Source organism: Musca domestica, unplaced genomic scaffold (assembly GCF_030504385.1).
Source record: "Musca domestica strain aabys unplaced genomic scaffold, Musca_domestica.polishedcontigs.V.1.1 9, whole genome shotgun sequence".
Lineage (NCBI taxonomy): Eukaryota > Metazoa > Arthropoda > Insecta > Diptera > Muscidae > Musca > Musca domestica.
The window spans coordinates 8561414-8578965 of NW_026712435.1; the positions used below are offsets into that span (position 1 = coordinate 8561414).

Below are 17552 nucleotides of genomic sequence, written 5' to 3' on the forward strand. Positions count from 1 at the left end.
ATACCTTTTTTGGTGGAGGGTATAAAAAAATAAAATGGATTGCTAGTAGTGCCCTACCTTGTACCAAATGGTACAATAACAAGTAAAAAAACATTAAGTTCGGCCGGGCCAAACTTTTTATACCCTCCACCTAAAGAAACATTAGAAGAAAAACCATTTAAATACCTAATATCGGGAGATACCGTTATATGGGGGCTACACCAAAACGTAGACCTATAATTACAATGTTTCGCCACACGAAGTAGGACCCATTATAATCCACAAATACAAATTTTTAGACAAATCAGTGAAAAAATTTGGCAAAAACCATCAAAATACCGAATATCGGGAGATACCGTTATATGGGGGCTATACCAAACGTGGACCTATACATGCAATGTTTTGCCACACGCACAGGGACCCGTTATGACCTACAAATACCAATTTTCAAGCAAATCCGTGAAAAAATGTGTCATAAATCATCAAAATACCGAATATCGGGAGGTACCGTTATATGGGGACTATACCAGAACGTGAACCGATATATCTCATTTTAAATACCAACCATCACAGACACAATGCGAATTGCTCTGCAAAATTTTGGCGCTCTACGTGAAATACTCTGGGCTGTATCGTGATTTCAACAGACAGACAGACGGATAGACAGACAGACAGACGGACAGACAGACAGACGGACATCGTTAAATCGACTTAGAATTTTATGCTGATTATGAATATATATACTTTATGGGGTCTACGACGAATATTTAAGGATGTTACAAACGGAATGACAAAGTTAATATACCCTCCTTACCAAGGTGGAGGGTATAAAAATGTAAGGTAGAGCTACCAGCTGATTACAATTATTTCTAAGTGTGCCCGACTTATGCCAATTTTGTGTATGTATTTATTGTTTTGAAAAATGAAAACGAAATATTTTCAAAACCAATGATTGGAAGACACGTAGATTGCGGCTCGCGCATTAAAGCTATTAACCAATTAAGCCATGAAATTGAAAGATTGAACAGTTTGGATATTTTTGAGCGAAAATTCGGGCATTTCATTCATTTTTCGCTTTATAACTCATTTTAAAGATGAGGAAAAAAAAATTGAAAAAAAATGAAACCAACTTGTTGCATATCAGGCATAGCCTCAGGGCTGTATTTCTGTAGTTTGACGAAGCTGTTCTACCTCCTTATTGTACTATGGTTCTCCCTAATTTAAGAAATGTTTGAAAAATTGTAAAATATACAATGTACAGTGGAACACTATTACAGAGTTCGTTTTTTCCTAATTTCTTTCAAGTTAAACTACCTTCGATTTAGTGATGTTCGATGACTATTGAAATTGATTGATATTAATGATACTGTAGCACCCATGTAACGGGTTTTCCATATTTAAAAGATTTTGCCATAATTTCTAACCAAATTCAATTTTTTGGGTTCACATTAGAATCAATTCTCCTTGCAAAAAGTTTCTAAATAGGTCCAGTGTTTTCTATAGCCTCCATGTAACGATATCCCTGTTTTTATGTATTTTTAATTTCCTGTTCAAATTTTCCTGCGAAACTGAATGTAATTTCCAAATTTCAAGAAAACTGATTTCACGAAAATTAAATTTTCAGAAGAAAAAAAGTCAATATTTGAAATCCACCCTTAGATAGTTATTGGGCGCCCTAGCCAGACTCTGAATGTCGTGAAACGGATTCCATACAATAAGACATTTTGATGACGACATTTTAGCCGCATTAGCTTTTTTGAACATCAGATACTATTTGGTAGGAAACTCCATGCCAATAATTAATAAATAAAAAACACTAATTAAGCTTTTCAGCTTTGCCGGAAGAATTCCTTCTTTCTTTCGGATACCTTCTTACCATAAATTTTAATTTATTATTTATTTATCACTGTAATTTGTTATACTCAGTTTGCAAATTTCAATAATATTGAATACTGACTTAGAAAGCCATGAATTTTAAACATTAAACAAAAAGAAGTCAATATTATAAATACATATAAGCATTAATTAAAAAAAAATGCATTTTATGAAAAGATTGTTAATGGTTTCCCCTAGTAAGATATTATTAACAACAAAATGCGTGGATACTTTAAAAACTTAAAATTTGAAATAGGATCATGGGGACATTTTCCAATGCAGGCCAGCGAACCGAATTCGTTTCCAACACTTGGGAGAAGTTATCGCAATTTCGAGAAACTTATGAAGGGAAAGAAGGATGATGGTAACGAAACAAATATGATAATATATTTAATTATTTTTTTGCATTTCTGAATTCATAGATTGCGAATGTCCTCCAGACGATTTTGATCCATGTACAGAAGATCAACACGAAGATGCAGCTAAATCAAAGGTCTCAACATCGTGCAAAGACGGATCGCCTCAGCCAAGAGTAGGTCAGATACATGCGGTTATTGGTCCTGTTGTTGATGTGTTTTTTGAAGATGAAATACCCGAGATCCTGAATGCAATGGAGGTTTCCGATTATAAAGATGGAAATCGTTTAGTGTTGGAGGTTAATAATCTCTTTCATATGATGCAATGAAGTGTATTCAATTTTTTAAAATCCTTAAGGTATTTCATCATTTAAGCAACAATATCGTACGTTCTGTGGCCATGGACAGCACTGAGGGTTTACGACGTGGACAAAAGGTAGTTGATACTGGACATCCAATTCGTGTCCCTGTCGGCCGAGCTACATTGGGCCGTATTCTGAACGTTACCGGAGATCCCATTGACGAAAGAGGCCCTATTAAATCGGAATTTTATTCTTTTATTCATGCTGAAGCCCCGGAAATGACAGATTTGTCAGTTAACCCTGTTTTACTTCAAACCGGAATAAAGGTAATGTATCCATAAACATCTATTAAATAAAATATCTAAATAATTGTTCATAAACATTTTTTGTTGCATACAAATGTCCCATAACTAAGAGTTTTTCCTTCAAAGACTATCCGTTCATACATTCACGATGTAGTTGCTCATTTATAGGTAATCGATTTATTGGCTCCATATGTAAAAGGTGGAAAAATTGGCTTATTTGGTGGAGCTGGAGTGGGAAAAACAGTGTTGATCATGGAATTAATTAATAACATTGCAAAAGCCCATGGAGGCTATTCGGTATTTGTAGGCGCTGGAGAACGCACACGAGAGGGGAACGATCTTTATATGGAAATGATTGAGTCAAAAGTTATTTCTTTGGACGATGATACCTCCAAGGTAACATTAGTGTATGGACAAATGAATGAACCACCAGGTGCACGATCCCGGGTTGTATTAACCGGCCTCACAATAGCAGAATATTTTCGTGATATGGAAGGTCAAGACGTACTGCTTTTCATTGATAATATATTTCGATTCACTCAAGCTGGATCAGAAGTGTCAGCTTTACTAGGACGGATTCCGTCTGCAGTTGGTTATCAACCGACATTGGGCACCGACATGGGTAGGTAAACGAGCCAAATTATCTTTATAAAATAATGCAAATATGTCTTATAATCTGTAGGAACTATGCAAGAGCGCATTACAAGCACCAAAAATGGCTCCATTACATCGGTGCAGGCCGTATATGTACCTGCTGATGATTTGACCGATCCAGCACCGCAAACTACATTTTCGCATCTAGATGCCACAACAGTTTTGTCAAGACCAATTGCTGAGTTGGGTATCTACCCCGCAGTTGATCCGTTGGATTCATCCTCGCGCATAATGGATCCCATGATAGTGGGAGATGAACATTATACTGTAGCACGATCCGTTCAAAAAACACTGCAGAGTTATAAATCGCTGCAGGTAAATAAAAACAGTTGTGTCCGCCAAATAATTTGCTTTGCCAATGCTTCTTGTTTGGCCACATGATAAGGTTAGAGACCTTTAAATGAATTATTCTTATCAATATTTCGCATATAGGATATTATAGCTATATTGGGAATGGACGAACTCTCCGAAGATGATAAACTAACTGTGGCGAGGGCAAGGAAAATACAGCGTTTTCTATCGCAGCCATTTCAAGTTGCTGAAGTATTCACGGGGCACGCGGGCAAAATGGTACCTTTAACCAAGACTATTGAAGGCTTTAAGCGTCTCTTGAACGGTGACATGGACGATATACCCGAAGTGGCTTTCTACATGGTGGGAGATATTGATGAAGCAATCGCCAAAGCTAAAGACATAGTTTTAAAAATGAAATGAAACTTAATTTATAATAATTTTTGTTTTACTTAATTTTTTTTGCAATCAACAATACAATAGTTTTACAAGACTGTCGTCTTTGTTAATAAATAACATTAATACATTTGCATTTAAAGAAATTATCCAGTATCTGACTATTTTTGAGGCACAAAAAATGGATGGGAAATCGATTCATATTTTTTTCTGGCTGACCCAGTCCATGTTGCTAAGCAGTCATTTCAGTGTTTAACGCATATTTTAAAAAATATAACAAGTAAAAAAGCTATATGTTCGGCCGGGCCGAACTTTGAATACCCTCCACCATTTGGTACAAATTTAACAATTTCCAAAAAAAAAAAATAAAATCCGTTAAAAATTCAGTTAAAATCTTAAAAATACCGAATGTAGCCGTATATTAGGGTCTATACGACGACGTGGACCTGCATAGGCAACTTTTGTCACAAGCTATTACAATATTCAAATGCGAAACTTGAAAAAAATATGTTTATAATGTAGCTAAAACATCAAAATATCAAATATAGGGAGGTACCATGGGGGTTATAAAACGTGGGCCTGCACAAACAATTTTCGGTGATGGGCTGTAGTATACATTACGAACTTCAAATGCGAAATTTGAAACAATTCCGGTAAACAATGTCGCTAAAATCATCAAAATACTGAATATCGGGGGTTCCGTTATATGGGGGCTATACGAAGACGTGGACCTGCACAGACAATTTTCTGTCATAGGCTGTAGTATTCATTACAAACTTCGAATACCAAAATTGAAACAATTCCGGTAAATAACGTCGCTAAAATCATCAAAATACCGAATATCGGGGGGTACCGTTATATGGGGCTATACGAAGACGTGGAGCTGCATGGCCCATTTTCTGTCTTAAGCCGTAGTACATAATGCAAGCAACACACGATACAATCCATGGTATAATTATTACAGCCCAAGATAATTTGACTCTTAATAATAGTGTCGAATTCGATATGACGTTTTGTTATTTAATTTCAGTTTTTGATATAGAATAGGTATACATTATTTTGTTCCAACATTTCAATGCAAGGCAATGTGAACATATTTTTGCCTAATAATAGAAAAATTCACTGTCGACGGTAATAGTGCGGAAAGTTTTTTCTCGGTTAAGGAACAGCGACACATAATATAGTAGCATGGTACAATGAATTCAAGGTATGATTTCAATTTTTATATTTTTCTGGCTTAATATGTCAACTTCATTTGCTTATGTGTGTGTCTTCTTTTCAATAATAGAAAAATTGTTCACAAAATATTCAAATTCGGGTGTTTTTAAAATGCTTATTGCAACGTATGCATCGACAAAATCTACAGTTTTTGTCGCGAAATAAACCATAAGAGATATATAGAACATGATTTTGAAAAGAAATGTTGACCTTTTATTCAGTTTTCGCGGTTTTAAATTATTTATTTAAAATCAATGCAACAAGTTGTTTGCTTTTTTATTTTTTTGATAGCAATTCTGACATTACAAGCCAAACAGGTAGACCTCTATACTTGCATTTTTTTCAAAGTTGACCTACCTTCTCTTCATTGTACCATGTATAGTAGTATATTTCATGTTTCCTAAAATTGCAAAATGTAGAATACTTTATGTATGTTTCTTTAAAAATAAGTAGATTTGTATATCTTTTCCTATCCGACGTGAATCAGGGGTTGTTATGATATGCATTTTTTTTTTAAATTTTTGCAAATTTGAATAATTTTCCATTCAAAAATTTTAATTTCAAATTTGGTTTGACAGCTCATTGTTTCAGCAGCTGTGTCGATGCTAATGCCTGTATTCTTCTAACATTAATTTTTCATTCAAAATTTTTAATTTCAAAATTGATTTGACAGTTCATTGTACCAGCAGCTGTGTCGATGCGACTACCATGAGTTGTTGGTACAACTTGGAGAGCAGCCAAGTTGTATGCTTCGGCCACAAACGATAGAACTTTTGGTCTGTCCAGAACTACAAGAATGTAAAACTTTTTACTACAATAGCCAATTTTCCCTTTATGATATCGAAAAAATAGAAAAATTAGTATATTCTTGCAGTTTCTGGAACAGAGAGAGATTGTACAACTAATCTTGTATTTTTTTCGATATTAGGAAAAACCGGTTATCGTAGTAAACACTTTTACTCTCTTGTAGTTCTGAAACAGACCACTCGTTAATATGACATCGGAAATAATTTCATGCTCTATAATTGACTCATTTTACATTTGATTGGATTTCGTGTTGTTGATTTCGCAGTAACATTGAACTAGTTCGTTCCGGAACGACACAACTCACAAAATCAAATCACGTTATGATAAGCTAGTCCCGCAGCTCATTTAAAGAATGTGTTCAGTCTGATTGCGTATTCCACATGTCTCATTCGTAAACAACATACTACCGCGGGATTTTGCTTTCTGTTTGTTTTTTTTATCGGGTATTCCTCTTGGCTTTCATATTCGTTTCGTCTTTCTAGGTTTCTTCGCATTCGAACTGTCTGCAACAAACAACTTGCTGGCTCGATTACATAAAGAAAGCTCAATTTAATAATATAAAAAATATAACAGAACATAATGTTAAGAATACTTTGTAATCCAACTACACGACTCTATTCAATTAAACATGCAACAAAAGATACAGTCAAGTACACAAACACAATCAATTTGCCGAAAACCCGCTTTCCGTCACGTTTATCGCCAAACAAAAGGACCGAGCTAGAACGTACTCTAGTTGAGGTATTCATATGTGATTACGATTCTAAGAATTGTTGAATTAAATTTGCATGTTTTTTTCATTTTGCAGACTACATTCGCTAACGCATATAATTACCAATACGAACATAACCGGGAACCGCAATATATACTACATGACGGTCCGCCATATGCCAATGGTGATTTACATATGGGACATGCCGTCAACAAGGTTCTGATTGCGATTGAAATATTGATAGATCTTAGTTGGTTATAGTAATGACTGAATTATTGCAGATCTTGAAGGATATAACGATAAGACACCAAATGATGAAGGGACGCAAGGTACATTATAAGCCTGGTTGGGATTGCCATGGATTGCCGATTGAACTAAAGGCATTAGCATCGACCGGCAAAAAGACGGGAACAGATGATCCTATTGTAGTGAGGAAGAAGTGTAAGGCCGTGTTACTTTGAACGTTATCGACATTTTATTTTCAAACTCTATATCTTCGGTTAGCACGCGAATTTGCCACTGATGCGATCAGACGTCAAAAAGAAGAGTTTCGTTCTTGGGGCGTATTGTCAAATTGGCAAGAGAGTGATGGCTCGTATTATACGTTTAATCCAGATTTCATATGCAACCAGCTGCAATTATTCCTTAAACTATATGAAAATGGATTAGTATATCGTGATTTGAAGCCTGTGTATTGGTCACCGTCTTCTAAGTAGGTTCTGTTCTTCGAGGAAGTGTTGTCAGTGTTGCATTTAATTATTTCGATTATTATTAGAACAGCACTAGCTGAGGCAGAGTTAGAATACGACAATAACTTTACCAGTCCGTCGGTATATGTGCGCTTCTCATTGGATAAATTACCGCCAACTGTACAGTTGGACACATCTCAAAAGTTGTTTGCGCTGATTTGGACGACAACACCATGGACTTTGCCTAGCAATCAGGCAATTTGTTTTAATTCCAATTTGAAATACTCTTTGGTGGAAACGAAATCGAAAAAGGATCTCTACATAATAGCGTCAAATTTGGTGGAGGATTTTGTGAGAACCTCGAAAATTGAATGCGAAATAAAAGGAAGTTTTGACGGTAAGTCAAGAATGATTAAGTGCTGTAGAAACATGAATAAATGAAGCGTTAACTTTACTAGGCATTGATTTAACTGATTGTTCCTATAGACATCCACTCTATCCCGAAAAAGCATTCCCATTTTTCCATGCGAACCATGTCCAGGATTCTAAAGGTACGGGATTGGTGCACACAGCCCCAGCACATGGTCCGGATGATTTCTTAATATGCTTGGATAAAAAAGTTGCTGTCGTAAGTGAATTTAAGACAACCAATACAATATAAAGTACTTCAAGCTTTTTATAGAAATCCTTGGTTGACGAGGAGGGGCGCTATAATAAGAATGCTCCAAGCTTTTTAGAAGGCAAAAGTGTGCTGAAAGAAGGAAACGACCTTGTTATGAATCATTTAGAGGAAGAAATTGTATATGCGAATAAAATAACACATAGTTATCCTCTGGATTGGCGAACCAAAGAACCGGTCATATTAAGGGCCAGCGAACAATGGTTTATAAACACATCGCTTCTTAAGGAGAAAGCAGCTCAGGAGGTAAATATAAGTGATAGCAAAATTTTATTTAATTTTTCAAAGATCACATATTTAAAACAAAAAACTGTAAATTTAAACATTCAGTTTGGCGAACTCGGACAGTTTTTCTATTAAAATAGGGTACACTGTTATTGGCGTTTATTTATGATATCTCAATTTATTTTTGAAAATGTCTTTGAAAATAACATTTTGCAAACCTACCCCAATTTCGTTCAGATAGCAAATGTGAAAATATACCCACGAGTTAATGCTGAGTCCAGTAAAACAACATTAACAAAACAAGTTATGAAACGCCCCTACTGGTGTATATCACGACAACGAGCGTGGGGCGTTCCCATACCAGTTTTTTATGACAAAAATACCGGAAATGTGATATGCAACAGGTAAAACAATATATATGTCAGCAAATTTAAATGCAAATAATTGTCCTAATTTTTCTAGAGATATATTGGAACACATTTGTAAGATGGTGTCGAATGAAACCAATATTGATTTTTGGTGGTCCAAAACTGTTGAAGAACTATTACCTAAATCTTTGCTCAACGGTTTCAATGTTAGCATCAAGGATGTCGTTAAAGGCTTAGATATTTTTGATATATGGTTCGATTCGGGCAGTACCTGGTCCCAGGTATTGAAGGATCAGCAAGTTGCAGACTTATATCTAGAAGGCTATGACCAATTTACGGGCTGGTTCCAATCGTCATTGCTGACTAGCGTCGCCGCTCGAGAATGTGCTCCGTACAAGTATGTGGATGTTTGTATTATGTGATATTAATATGTTGTATTAAAGTTTCCTTATGTAAGATCTATATTCGTACATGGCTTTACCGTTGATGAAAAAGGTCTTAAAATGTCCAAGTCTTTAGGCAATGTTATTTCACCCAAAGATATAACAAAAAAGTATGGGATTGACGCATTAAGGTATAACATCTTATGCGTTTTTTTAGCACATCTTTAACCTATGTCTTCTGTTCGCAGGTGGTGGGTAGCGTCCCATGGTACCCAGCACATGGCCATAACAGTAAGTGATAAACTGTTACAGCAGGCTGCCGAAAGTTTATCTAAAATCCGCTTGACATTGCGTTACCTGAATGGTGTGATAAATTCCAGAGGAGATCAAAATAAAACTATTGGAGACGTTAAAGGACTTAAGTACTTGAACCAATACTTATTGAGTAAAATAGTAGATTTCGATAAAGAGGTGAGTACAAATAATTATCAGCTGATAAAAGTGGATTTATTTTGAGACTTTGCAGGCAATTAACTTATACGATTCACATGAATATAACAGAGCCGTTGCACATATTCAAAATTTTGTGTCCAATCAAATATCTGCTGTGTATGTACACTTAATTAAAGACCGTTTATATTGTGGATCCCAACAAGATATAGAAGCTGTTGCCTTTACTTTGGAGAAATGTTACTTGATCTTAAACAAGACCTTGTGGCCCATAGCCTCATTTTTAGTTGAAGAGAGTTGGAGTTATTATGGTGAGCAGAATAATAAAAATTAAGTTCGCTGTGAATAGAAATTAATTTTTTCTTAATTTTAGATGCAAATTCTCATTTTTATGAACAATCGATTTCGTGTGAGGATAAATGGAAGAATTCTTCTGTGGAAGAGGTTGTGGACACAGCACTCGAAATCAAACGACTAATAAATCAAAATGCTGATCCGTCTAAGCCTTCTTGGTTTTTAACGGTAACTGTTAAATGTGGCAATGACAGTATATTTAAGCGCATGCAAAGCCTATATCCCGATGTTATTAATCCGGATGACTCGGATAACGAGCTGTGCGAAGTTCTTCAAGTACAGTCCGTGAAATTGCTTATGTCGGATGATTTACAAAAGGATTTTGATGTTGAAATTCGAGAAATAGATGAATCATTTCTATGTCCTCGTTGTCGACGTTTTGCTGTGCCGTCGGAAAATGATATTTGCCAACGATGTAGTAAAGTTTTGAAAAACCAAAAATAAAGTCCTGTACTATAATTAAACATGTTTATTAATATGTTTTGCCGTTTTCTATCTAAAACGACTGAAGACATTTTAACAACGAATCCCTTAGCTTTAAGCGTAAAGATTGTTTGCCCCCGCACACGATATGCGTTTCGTTGTCTTCGAATTTTATAATAGTATCCTCATTTACCAAGTGTAGCGTCAGAACATTGCCCTGACGTTCCATTTTTATATTGGTAATACCATCTTGGCTGAGACGCTTTACAAGCGAGTCCACATCTGGGCTTCCATATTCATATTTAACATTTTTCAACACATCTTCTCTGGTGGGAGGTGGCTGTTTTTTACTACCACTGGGCATTTCACTGACAGTATCTGCGCATGGCTTTATGTTATGTACTTTATCCTTAACCTGAAGTATTCCAGTGATCGTTGAAATTGTAACACCGTTACCTACATCTCTGGGGACAATTTTCTGAGCCATTTCAGAGGTGAGATACACTCGATCAAGTTTTCTCTTCAGCGGCAATCGAAGAATATCACCACATTTAAAAGTTATAATTTTCTTGTCCTGATAAGAAAAAGCAACAATAATAATAACAGCTAATAGTTAGCAAAGTAAAATGCTTTCTCACGGGTTGTTCGATAAACAAATTAGGTGCACTTGGATGTGGTTTTGTATAGGCTTCGGGTATGACCAAAACACTGGGCTTTAATTCCTTGATTAATTTGTTTGCCTGTTGATAGTTAAGCGATGTGTCTATGGGACAATAAAAGGCTTTCATAGCCAATGGCTGAAACGGTGCTAAAACTTGCAAATAGGGGAAATCAGGCTCTGCAAAATAATAATAATTTTAATACATTTTGTTTCTGCTTGATGGGAGGCATAATCTTACCAGTGAATATGATTGAGTTATTTGGATTATTACCCCACATCTCTATGAAGTGGACAGCATCGCCAAACCGAAGACTTGGATGTCCACAAAACACGACACAGGGCTGTAGGGAAAAATATAAAGAATTGCATGCAAAAGGGAATATATCTTGAAGTAATTTTAAAAATTCCCCCCTTCCCAGATGGTAAGAAAATCAATGGGTATTGGTGGAGTAATTACCTGTCGAAAATCTTTGCTAAATCCGTCGGAAAAGACATGTTTGTAATGTTTGAGTTTTGAATTGCGCAAATAAAAGGCATGTGGAAATGGATCATCTGGAAGATACACTTTATTTTGTTTGGCAGAACTCAGCCATTCGGCTAAGATATTGGAATATGCCAGGGAACTATCCGCCACAGGGGAAATAAAGAACATCGGAACATTATTAAGTCCAGCGTTTTCCAAATTCTGCGTCAAACATTCAAATAAATCGTACACAACACCAGACGGGTAGCAGGGTATTAGGGCCGAGCCATTGTTGCGAATCGTTAATGCTTAAAGCAACTTCAGTTTAGTCATGGAGAACGATTTGTGATAGGCTACTGTACTTACCCACATTCATACAAAGTTCACCCAGTTTTGTATCTGGGTTTACAGTGGGCGCCTGAGTGAGGCCTGTCATTATTAGAACATCGGCATGTTTAAGTGCGGACTGATTTATTGGTCGTGGATGAGTTGTCAGCGTTGAAGAACCGCTGACATAACAAATTTTCTCATGTGCCGTACTAAGTACCCAATTGCTGGAACCCAAACAGTATCCCGAACTTACAGGTGTTGCAATAAAAGCGCCAAGTATGTCCAATTTCTCATCGTATCCCATAATGGTGACCCTTGAAAGGCTATTGTGTACGTCTTTCAAGCTGAAAATTGTCCGCCACTTCTTCGGCCGAAAAGCTTCGCACAGCGGTGTAGGTAAAATGTGTAACATATCCTTCCACAATTGGGCTGTGCTAGCTTTTGGAGCAACCTCTATATATTCTACTAGCTCCTCTAAGAAGAATCTGCCTATTTGTAATGTGGGCTCGGTGGCATATACCTTGCCCTTGAATCCTGTGTTCTCGGTGATGTATGGCAGGGCTAACATGTTCAAATAGTTGGATATCAGTATAACGTCAATCTCACTGAAGTCCATCATCTTATCCATGGGCAGAGTGAACTCCGGAGACGAGTCCACAAACACACGGCCACAGCATTCCTTTAACTCGCCATCCATTTGGGGGTCGTGTTCTCGACTTGGAATGAAGTTGGGCAAATTTGAGAGTTTCACACTTTGAACAAACGGTAGGGGAAGGAAGTTCAACACCGTTTGTTCGGTCAGTCCACAATCCAACATTATCCGCAATCCTTTAAAAGTAATGACATAGCAGGGTTTGGCCAGGTCATTGCTGAGGCAATACTACAATCAATACCCACACGATTTTATTGAAATTTATAAAATTATGAGCATTAACAAGATCTCGAAGATTTCGGTCTTACCAGTCGCATTTTGTTTGTTTATGTGCCGGTAACGAACTAGTTCAAAGGAATGTATTTACGAATGGAAATATCGGAACTAGATGCAAGTCTTTCGTTTAATCGCTTGTCGAATTTGTTTTTTGTGTCGTGTTTCAACCGGCATTTAAAGAATGTTGTTTGCTCTCGTAACTATGTACATACCATCCATATCACAAAACCAGTAAAGAAAGTCTAAGTCGGGCGGGGCCGACTTTATGATACCCATCACCACTTTGCATATTTTGTAGAGCTTCACATAACAAATAAAAGTTTCTATGGGGAATTTGTGAGAAGTACATCATACGAACTGTGATTAAAGTTATAAAGTCCAAAGAAAATGATTTATGTGTTTGTTTTCTCTTTCGAGACGAGCTTAATGATCTGAAATTTGCAGTGAAAAGGAAAGCCAGATAGACACTATCACACACTCACCACTATGCGACTCGTTTCGCCGTTGGTTAAGCGGCTCATCAGGTTAAGCGGCAAATATGCCTGATGAGCCGCTTAACCAACGGCGAAACGCGTCGCATAGTGGTGAGTGTGTGATAGTGTCTATCTGGCTTTCCTTTTCACTGCAAATTTTAGATCATTAAGCTCGTCTCGAAAGAGAAAACAAACACATAAATCATAAAACATATGATCTTCGCCTTAACAAGGCAAAACTCCAAAGAAAATAATATATGAGAGGAATATCCTCCTCTGAATCGCTTTCTACAAAATTTGCCGAGACATTTGTGCCTTTTCAATTCGGGCTTGTATAGCCCATTTGTTGCACGATTAACTTGAAATCGGATAAAGATATACAGGGTGAGATGAAAAAACTGCAACCAACTTCAGACTGCTGTCATTTCCAAACCACTCGTCCAACAGCTGTTAAAATTATTCCAGTGACAGCTCGTTATATTGTTTACAAGCGTACGATAGGCATGTTGGTGAGAATTTTCCAGAAAAACAAGTAAACAAGTTAAAAAGTATCAGTCGGTATTGCCGACAGATATATACCCTCAGCCTGTGTTCGATTATTTTAATATAATTTGACTAGTGTTACAATTATTCAAACGTTTGACCCTCTATGGAGCAGGTTCCGAAATAATGGACCAATATTGTCTATTTAGTATCGGACCCAAAAATATGATATAAATATTCCGACGTTCCTGGTATGGATTATATCGACTAACTCCTTCACCTACATAAGATATGTAATATTTTTTAGAAAATGTTAAAATGTGCGTGATGTACAAGATAGAATCTACCGAAATATTCCACTTTTATTCTTCATCTGATACAAATAAAAAATATTGAGCGAAATATTGGGCAACATTACAAGAAAGGATATTTATGTACAATTTTATGCGAAATCGTAAATTCCGATAAATTTCATATTCATATCAGGCTTCTTATTGGGAGAAATGTTTGAGCATAGCAAGTAGTAAAGAATTGCTAAATTGTTTCGAAAGTTATGACAGATAAAATTATTGAAAATTGTGACCCCAGAAGGGGTTGGCAGATATATATCAACTTCACAACAGATCTTGTGTTAGCAAAAATATTTGAAATTTGAAGAGAGTTGGATGTTTATTTCGCTTTATTTGAGCGTTTTGTTTTTCAAAATCTTCGATCTTCGATTCGATCTATACCACCTTTATAACAGATCTTGTGTTGATAGAAATATCGAGAGTTTAAATGGAATCGGATATTAATTTGGCGTTTTATGTGCTTTGTGGGTATTCAAAATTTTGACACTTTGTGGGGGAGGTACCAGAAGGAGTGGACCGATACATTCCATGTTATCACCAGATCTTGGGTTTATAAAAATATTGAAATGTGTGAAATTTGAAGACGTTCGGATTCTTACATTACATTTTATGAGAGTTGTAATTATTCAAAATTTTGACCATTTGTGGGGGAGGTACTTGATGGAGTGGGCCGATATTGTCCATTTTCACACCTGACCTAGAACTGACGCAAATATTAGGATATGCAAAGTTGGAGCAAAATCGGATTATCGTTTCTCTTTTTGTGCAAATTTTTTTTTTTTTTTAAATTTCGACCTATTGTGGGGGAGGTACCAGAAGGAGTGGACCGATACATTTCATTTTCACACCAGACTTTGTGAAATTTGAAGACTATCGGACTCTTATATCACATTTTATGAGAGTTGTAATTATTCAAAATTTTGACCATTTGTGGGGGAGGTACTTGATGGAGTGGACCGATATTGTCCATTTTCACACCAGACCTAGCACTGACGCAAATATTAGGATATGTAAAGTTGGAGCAAAATCGGATTATCCTTTCTCTTTCTGTGTAAAAACTATATTTTTTGAACATTTCGACCTTTTGTGGGGGAGGTACCAGAAGGAGTGGACCGATAATGCCCATCTCCGAAATCGATCTAAATTTGACAAAAATATTACGATGTACCCAGTTTGGACCAAATCGGATACTCCCTTCGAGAGTTATCGTGCGCACCAGTCAGACAGACAGACGGATGGACATCACAAGATCGACCCCAAATGTTCTGTAAACGGATTTGGCCCAAAGTGACCTAGGGTCTAAAACCGTTATTTCGACTAGGCACGTTTAAACGTATCAAATTGTATATACCCTCTGTAGCCATATGGCTGAGGGTATAAAAAGTTATTCGTGATGGAATTCAAGCGTGATAGTGTGATTTTTTATATTTGGCTGGAAAACCACAGGTGGCTATCGTTAAAGCACTCCAGCATTTTAATGTGAATAAATCTTTTGTGTCTCGTACCATCGCTCGTTACCGTGATACTAGTGAAGGAAGTGGACGGAAGAAAACATCAGCAGGAATGATTGGAAAAGTAAAGAAGCGACTTGATCGAAACCCGCGTCGCAGTGGCCGAAAAATGGCTCGTGAGCTGAACATATCGCAATATTCCATTTGGTAATTATTCTGAAGGGTGTATTAAAGCCTTGAGCACCTAAACATTTTGGCCGCAGACCTTGGACATTTCAACAGGACTCAGCACCATCACACTCCGTATGCGCCACCCAAGAATGGATACAAAATGAGGTTTCTTCATTTCCAGTGCACAATGACCACCAAAATCTCCGGATACCAATCCGTTGGACTATTGTGTCTGGAGGTTTTTTTGGAAAACAAGGTTGGCACAAAAAAAATACCAAAGTGTCGATCACCTCAAGCAAGCGCTTCGCCGGGAATGGGCCAAAATACCGCAAAGCAACATTCTGGCAGCGTGTGACGGTTTGTAGCATGCATGGGTTAAATCGATTACAATTTTCCTGTAGATATTTTCAGATGAATCATATGGCCTGGCACGCATAGTTCACCAGCCTTATTGATCGTCGTTGGGGTGGGATCTTGCCTAAATTCATCAAGAAATTATGCCAACTACCAGTCTACTTAATTATAATGCGTGCATAAATGATAGAAAGAAGTACAAGAAGGAAAGAGATATATGAAGAAGGATATCTATAGTCCAAAGCAAAATATCGAAAAGAGGAGTCTATTTCCTTCATAATTTGATAATGCCATGCTTAGCTGTAGATGCATGGTTAGCCCTCCCATCCTGTTTGCCATGAAAATCCAAAAAACAAAAATAAATTGTTTAACACATATGGCAAACCCATATTTGTTTACCCTATGTTACTTTTCTGACCCCTGTTTCAAATTAAACATAGAACATTCGTTTAGCACATGGTTAACAATACCAAAAATTTATTGAAAATAAAACTCATTATAACTACTCAAAAAGAAACAATTCGGATAAATATTGAAAATCCTAAATTTATAAAGATTTTAAAATTCAATATTTTTGAAACTATCATATTTATCACCGATATCAAATACTTGACCAATTACTAATAATTTCCACAAAAAAATCAGAAAAAAAAACTAAAAATAGCTAAATAATTACGTATCAAATTATACTAAATGTATATCTATAAAATTATATTATTGAAAAACATAAGTTAAAATTTTTAAATTTTTCAAAAAAAAGTAGAATTTCAAAATTCAGAAACAAAATTCGGGCTTGAACGTTAGATGTTAAATTGAAAAAAAAAGAATCTTTATTCAGTTCTGTATATGTTTGTGTGTTTCTGTTTCCTTCATGTGAACAGCTGTTAAGTACATTGACCTTTTACAGCCATCATCAACACAAGCACAAATTATTGCAATCGGAGATTTTTTTATATTTTCATTTCAAGTTAAATTATTTAAAGATCATTCCCCAAAAATAAATTCATATTTAAAGCAAATGGGTTTCAATAAATATACAATGTTGGATTTGTTATTGAAAGCAAAACAAAATAAAATTAATTTAAAATAAGAAAGAAAATCATTAGCAAAGAATACATTAAAGCAGTGCTTTTCAAACTATGTTCTCTCAACAACATAGTTAACAGCGCCAATTGTTCGCAACAGCGAGCTGCCTGTTAACCCAATACTTAACATTAACACATCCAACACTTGTACATTTTTTTGCATAGCGAGTAAAATTCAAACAACCATCAACATCCGTATCCTTTAGAAATATTTTAATTGCAAAACAAGTAATTTTAAAGCCATTTAAAAAGTTTTATGATCATTTTATAATATCAGCAAAATATTTGCAAATTTAAAAATATCAATGCAAATATTTTGTGGAACGTGAGAGCAATA

The 17552-nt window shown here is 36.0% G+C and overlaps 3 protein-coding genes across 3 annotated transcripts; 2 read left to right on the plus strand and 1 right to left on the minus strand.

The window, feature by feature from the left end:
- The first annotated feature begins 1899 nt into the window (after positions 1-1899).
- Positions 1900-4256, plus strand: LOC101888701 (ATP synthase subunit beta, mitochondrial). Its single transcript, XM_005181740.4, has 7 exons — positions 1900-2051; positions 2111-2218; positions 2277-2509; positions 2569-2838; positions 2986-3439; positions 3500-3786; positions 3904-4256. Exons 1-7 carry the CDS (start codon positions 2015-2017, stop codon positions 4183-4185), a joined length of 1671 nt encoding a protein of 556 aa, XP_005181797.2. The 5' UTR covers positions 1900-2014; the 3' UTR covers positions 4186-4256.
- Positions 4257-6413: 2157 nt separating this feature from the next.
- Positions 6414-10507, plus strand: LOC101888525 (isoleucine--tRNA ligase, mitochondrial). Its single transcript, XM_005181739.4, has 13 exons — positions 6414-6924; positions 6992-7111; positions 7177-7336; positions 7400-7607; positions 7671-7981; positions 8043-8212; positions 8267-8509; positions 8726-8892; positions 8951-9253; positions 9314-9430; positions 9488-9710; positions 9766-10000; positions 10063-10507. The coding sequence occupies exons 1-13, from the start codon at positions 6763-6765 to the stop codon at positions 10485-10487; spliced, it is 2844 nt and encodes a 947-aa protein (XP_005181796.1). The 5' UTR covers positions 6414-6762; the 3' UTR covers positions 10488-10507.
- On the minus strand, positions 10498-13006 carry LOC101900901 (integrator complex subunit 9). The gene is made up of 6 exons (XM_005181724.4): positions 12881-13006; positions 11957-12800; positions 11585-11898; positions 11366-11468; positions 11105-11304; positions 10498-11040 (listed from the first exon to the last, which is right to left on the minus strand). The coding sequence occupies exons 1-6, from the start codon at positions 12887-12889 to the stop codon at positions 10540-10542; spliced, it is 1971 nt and encodes a 656-aa protein (XP_005181781.1). The 5' UTR covers positions 12890-13006; the 3' UTR covers positions 10498-10539.
- Positions 13007-17552: the final 4546 nt, after the last annotated feature.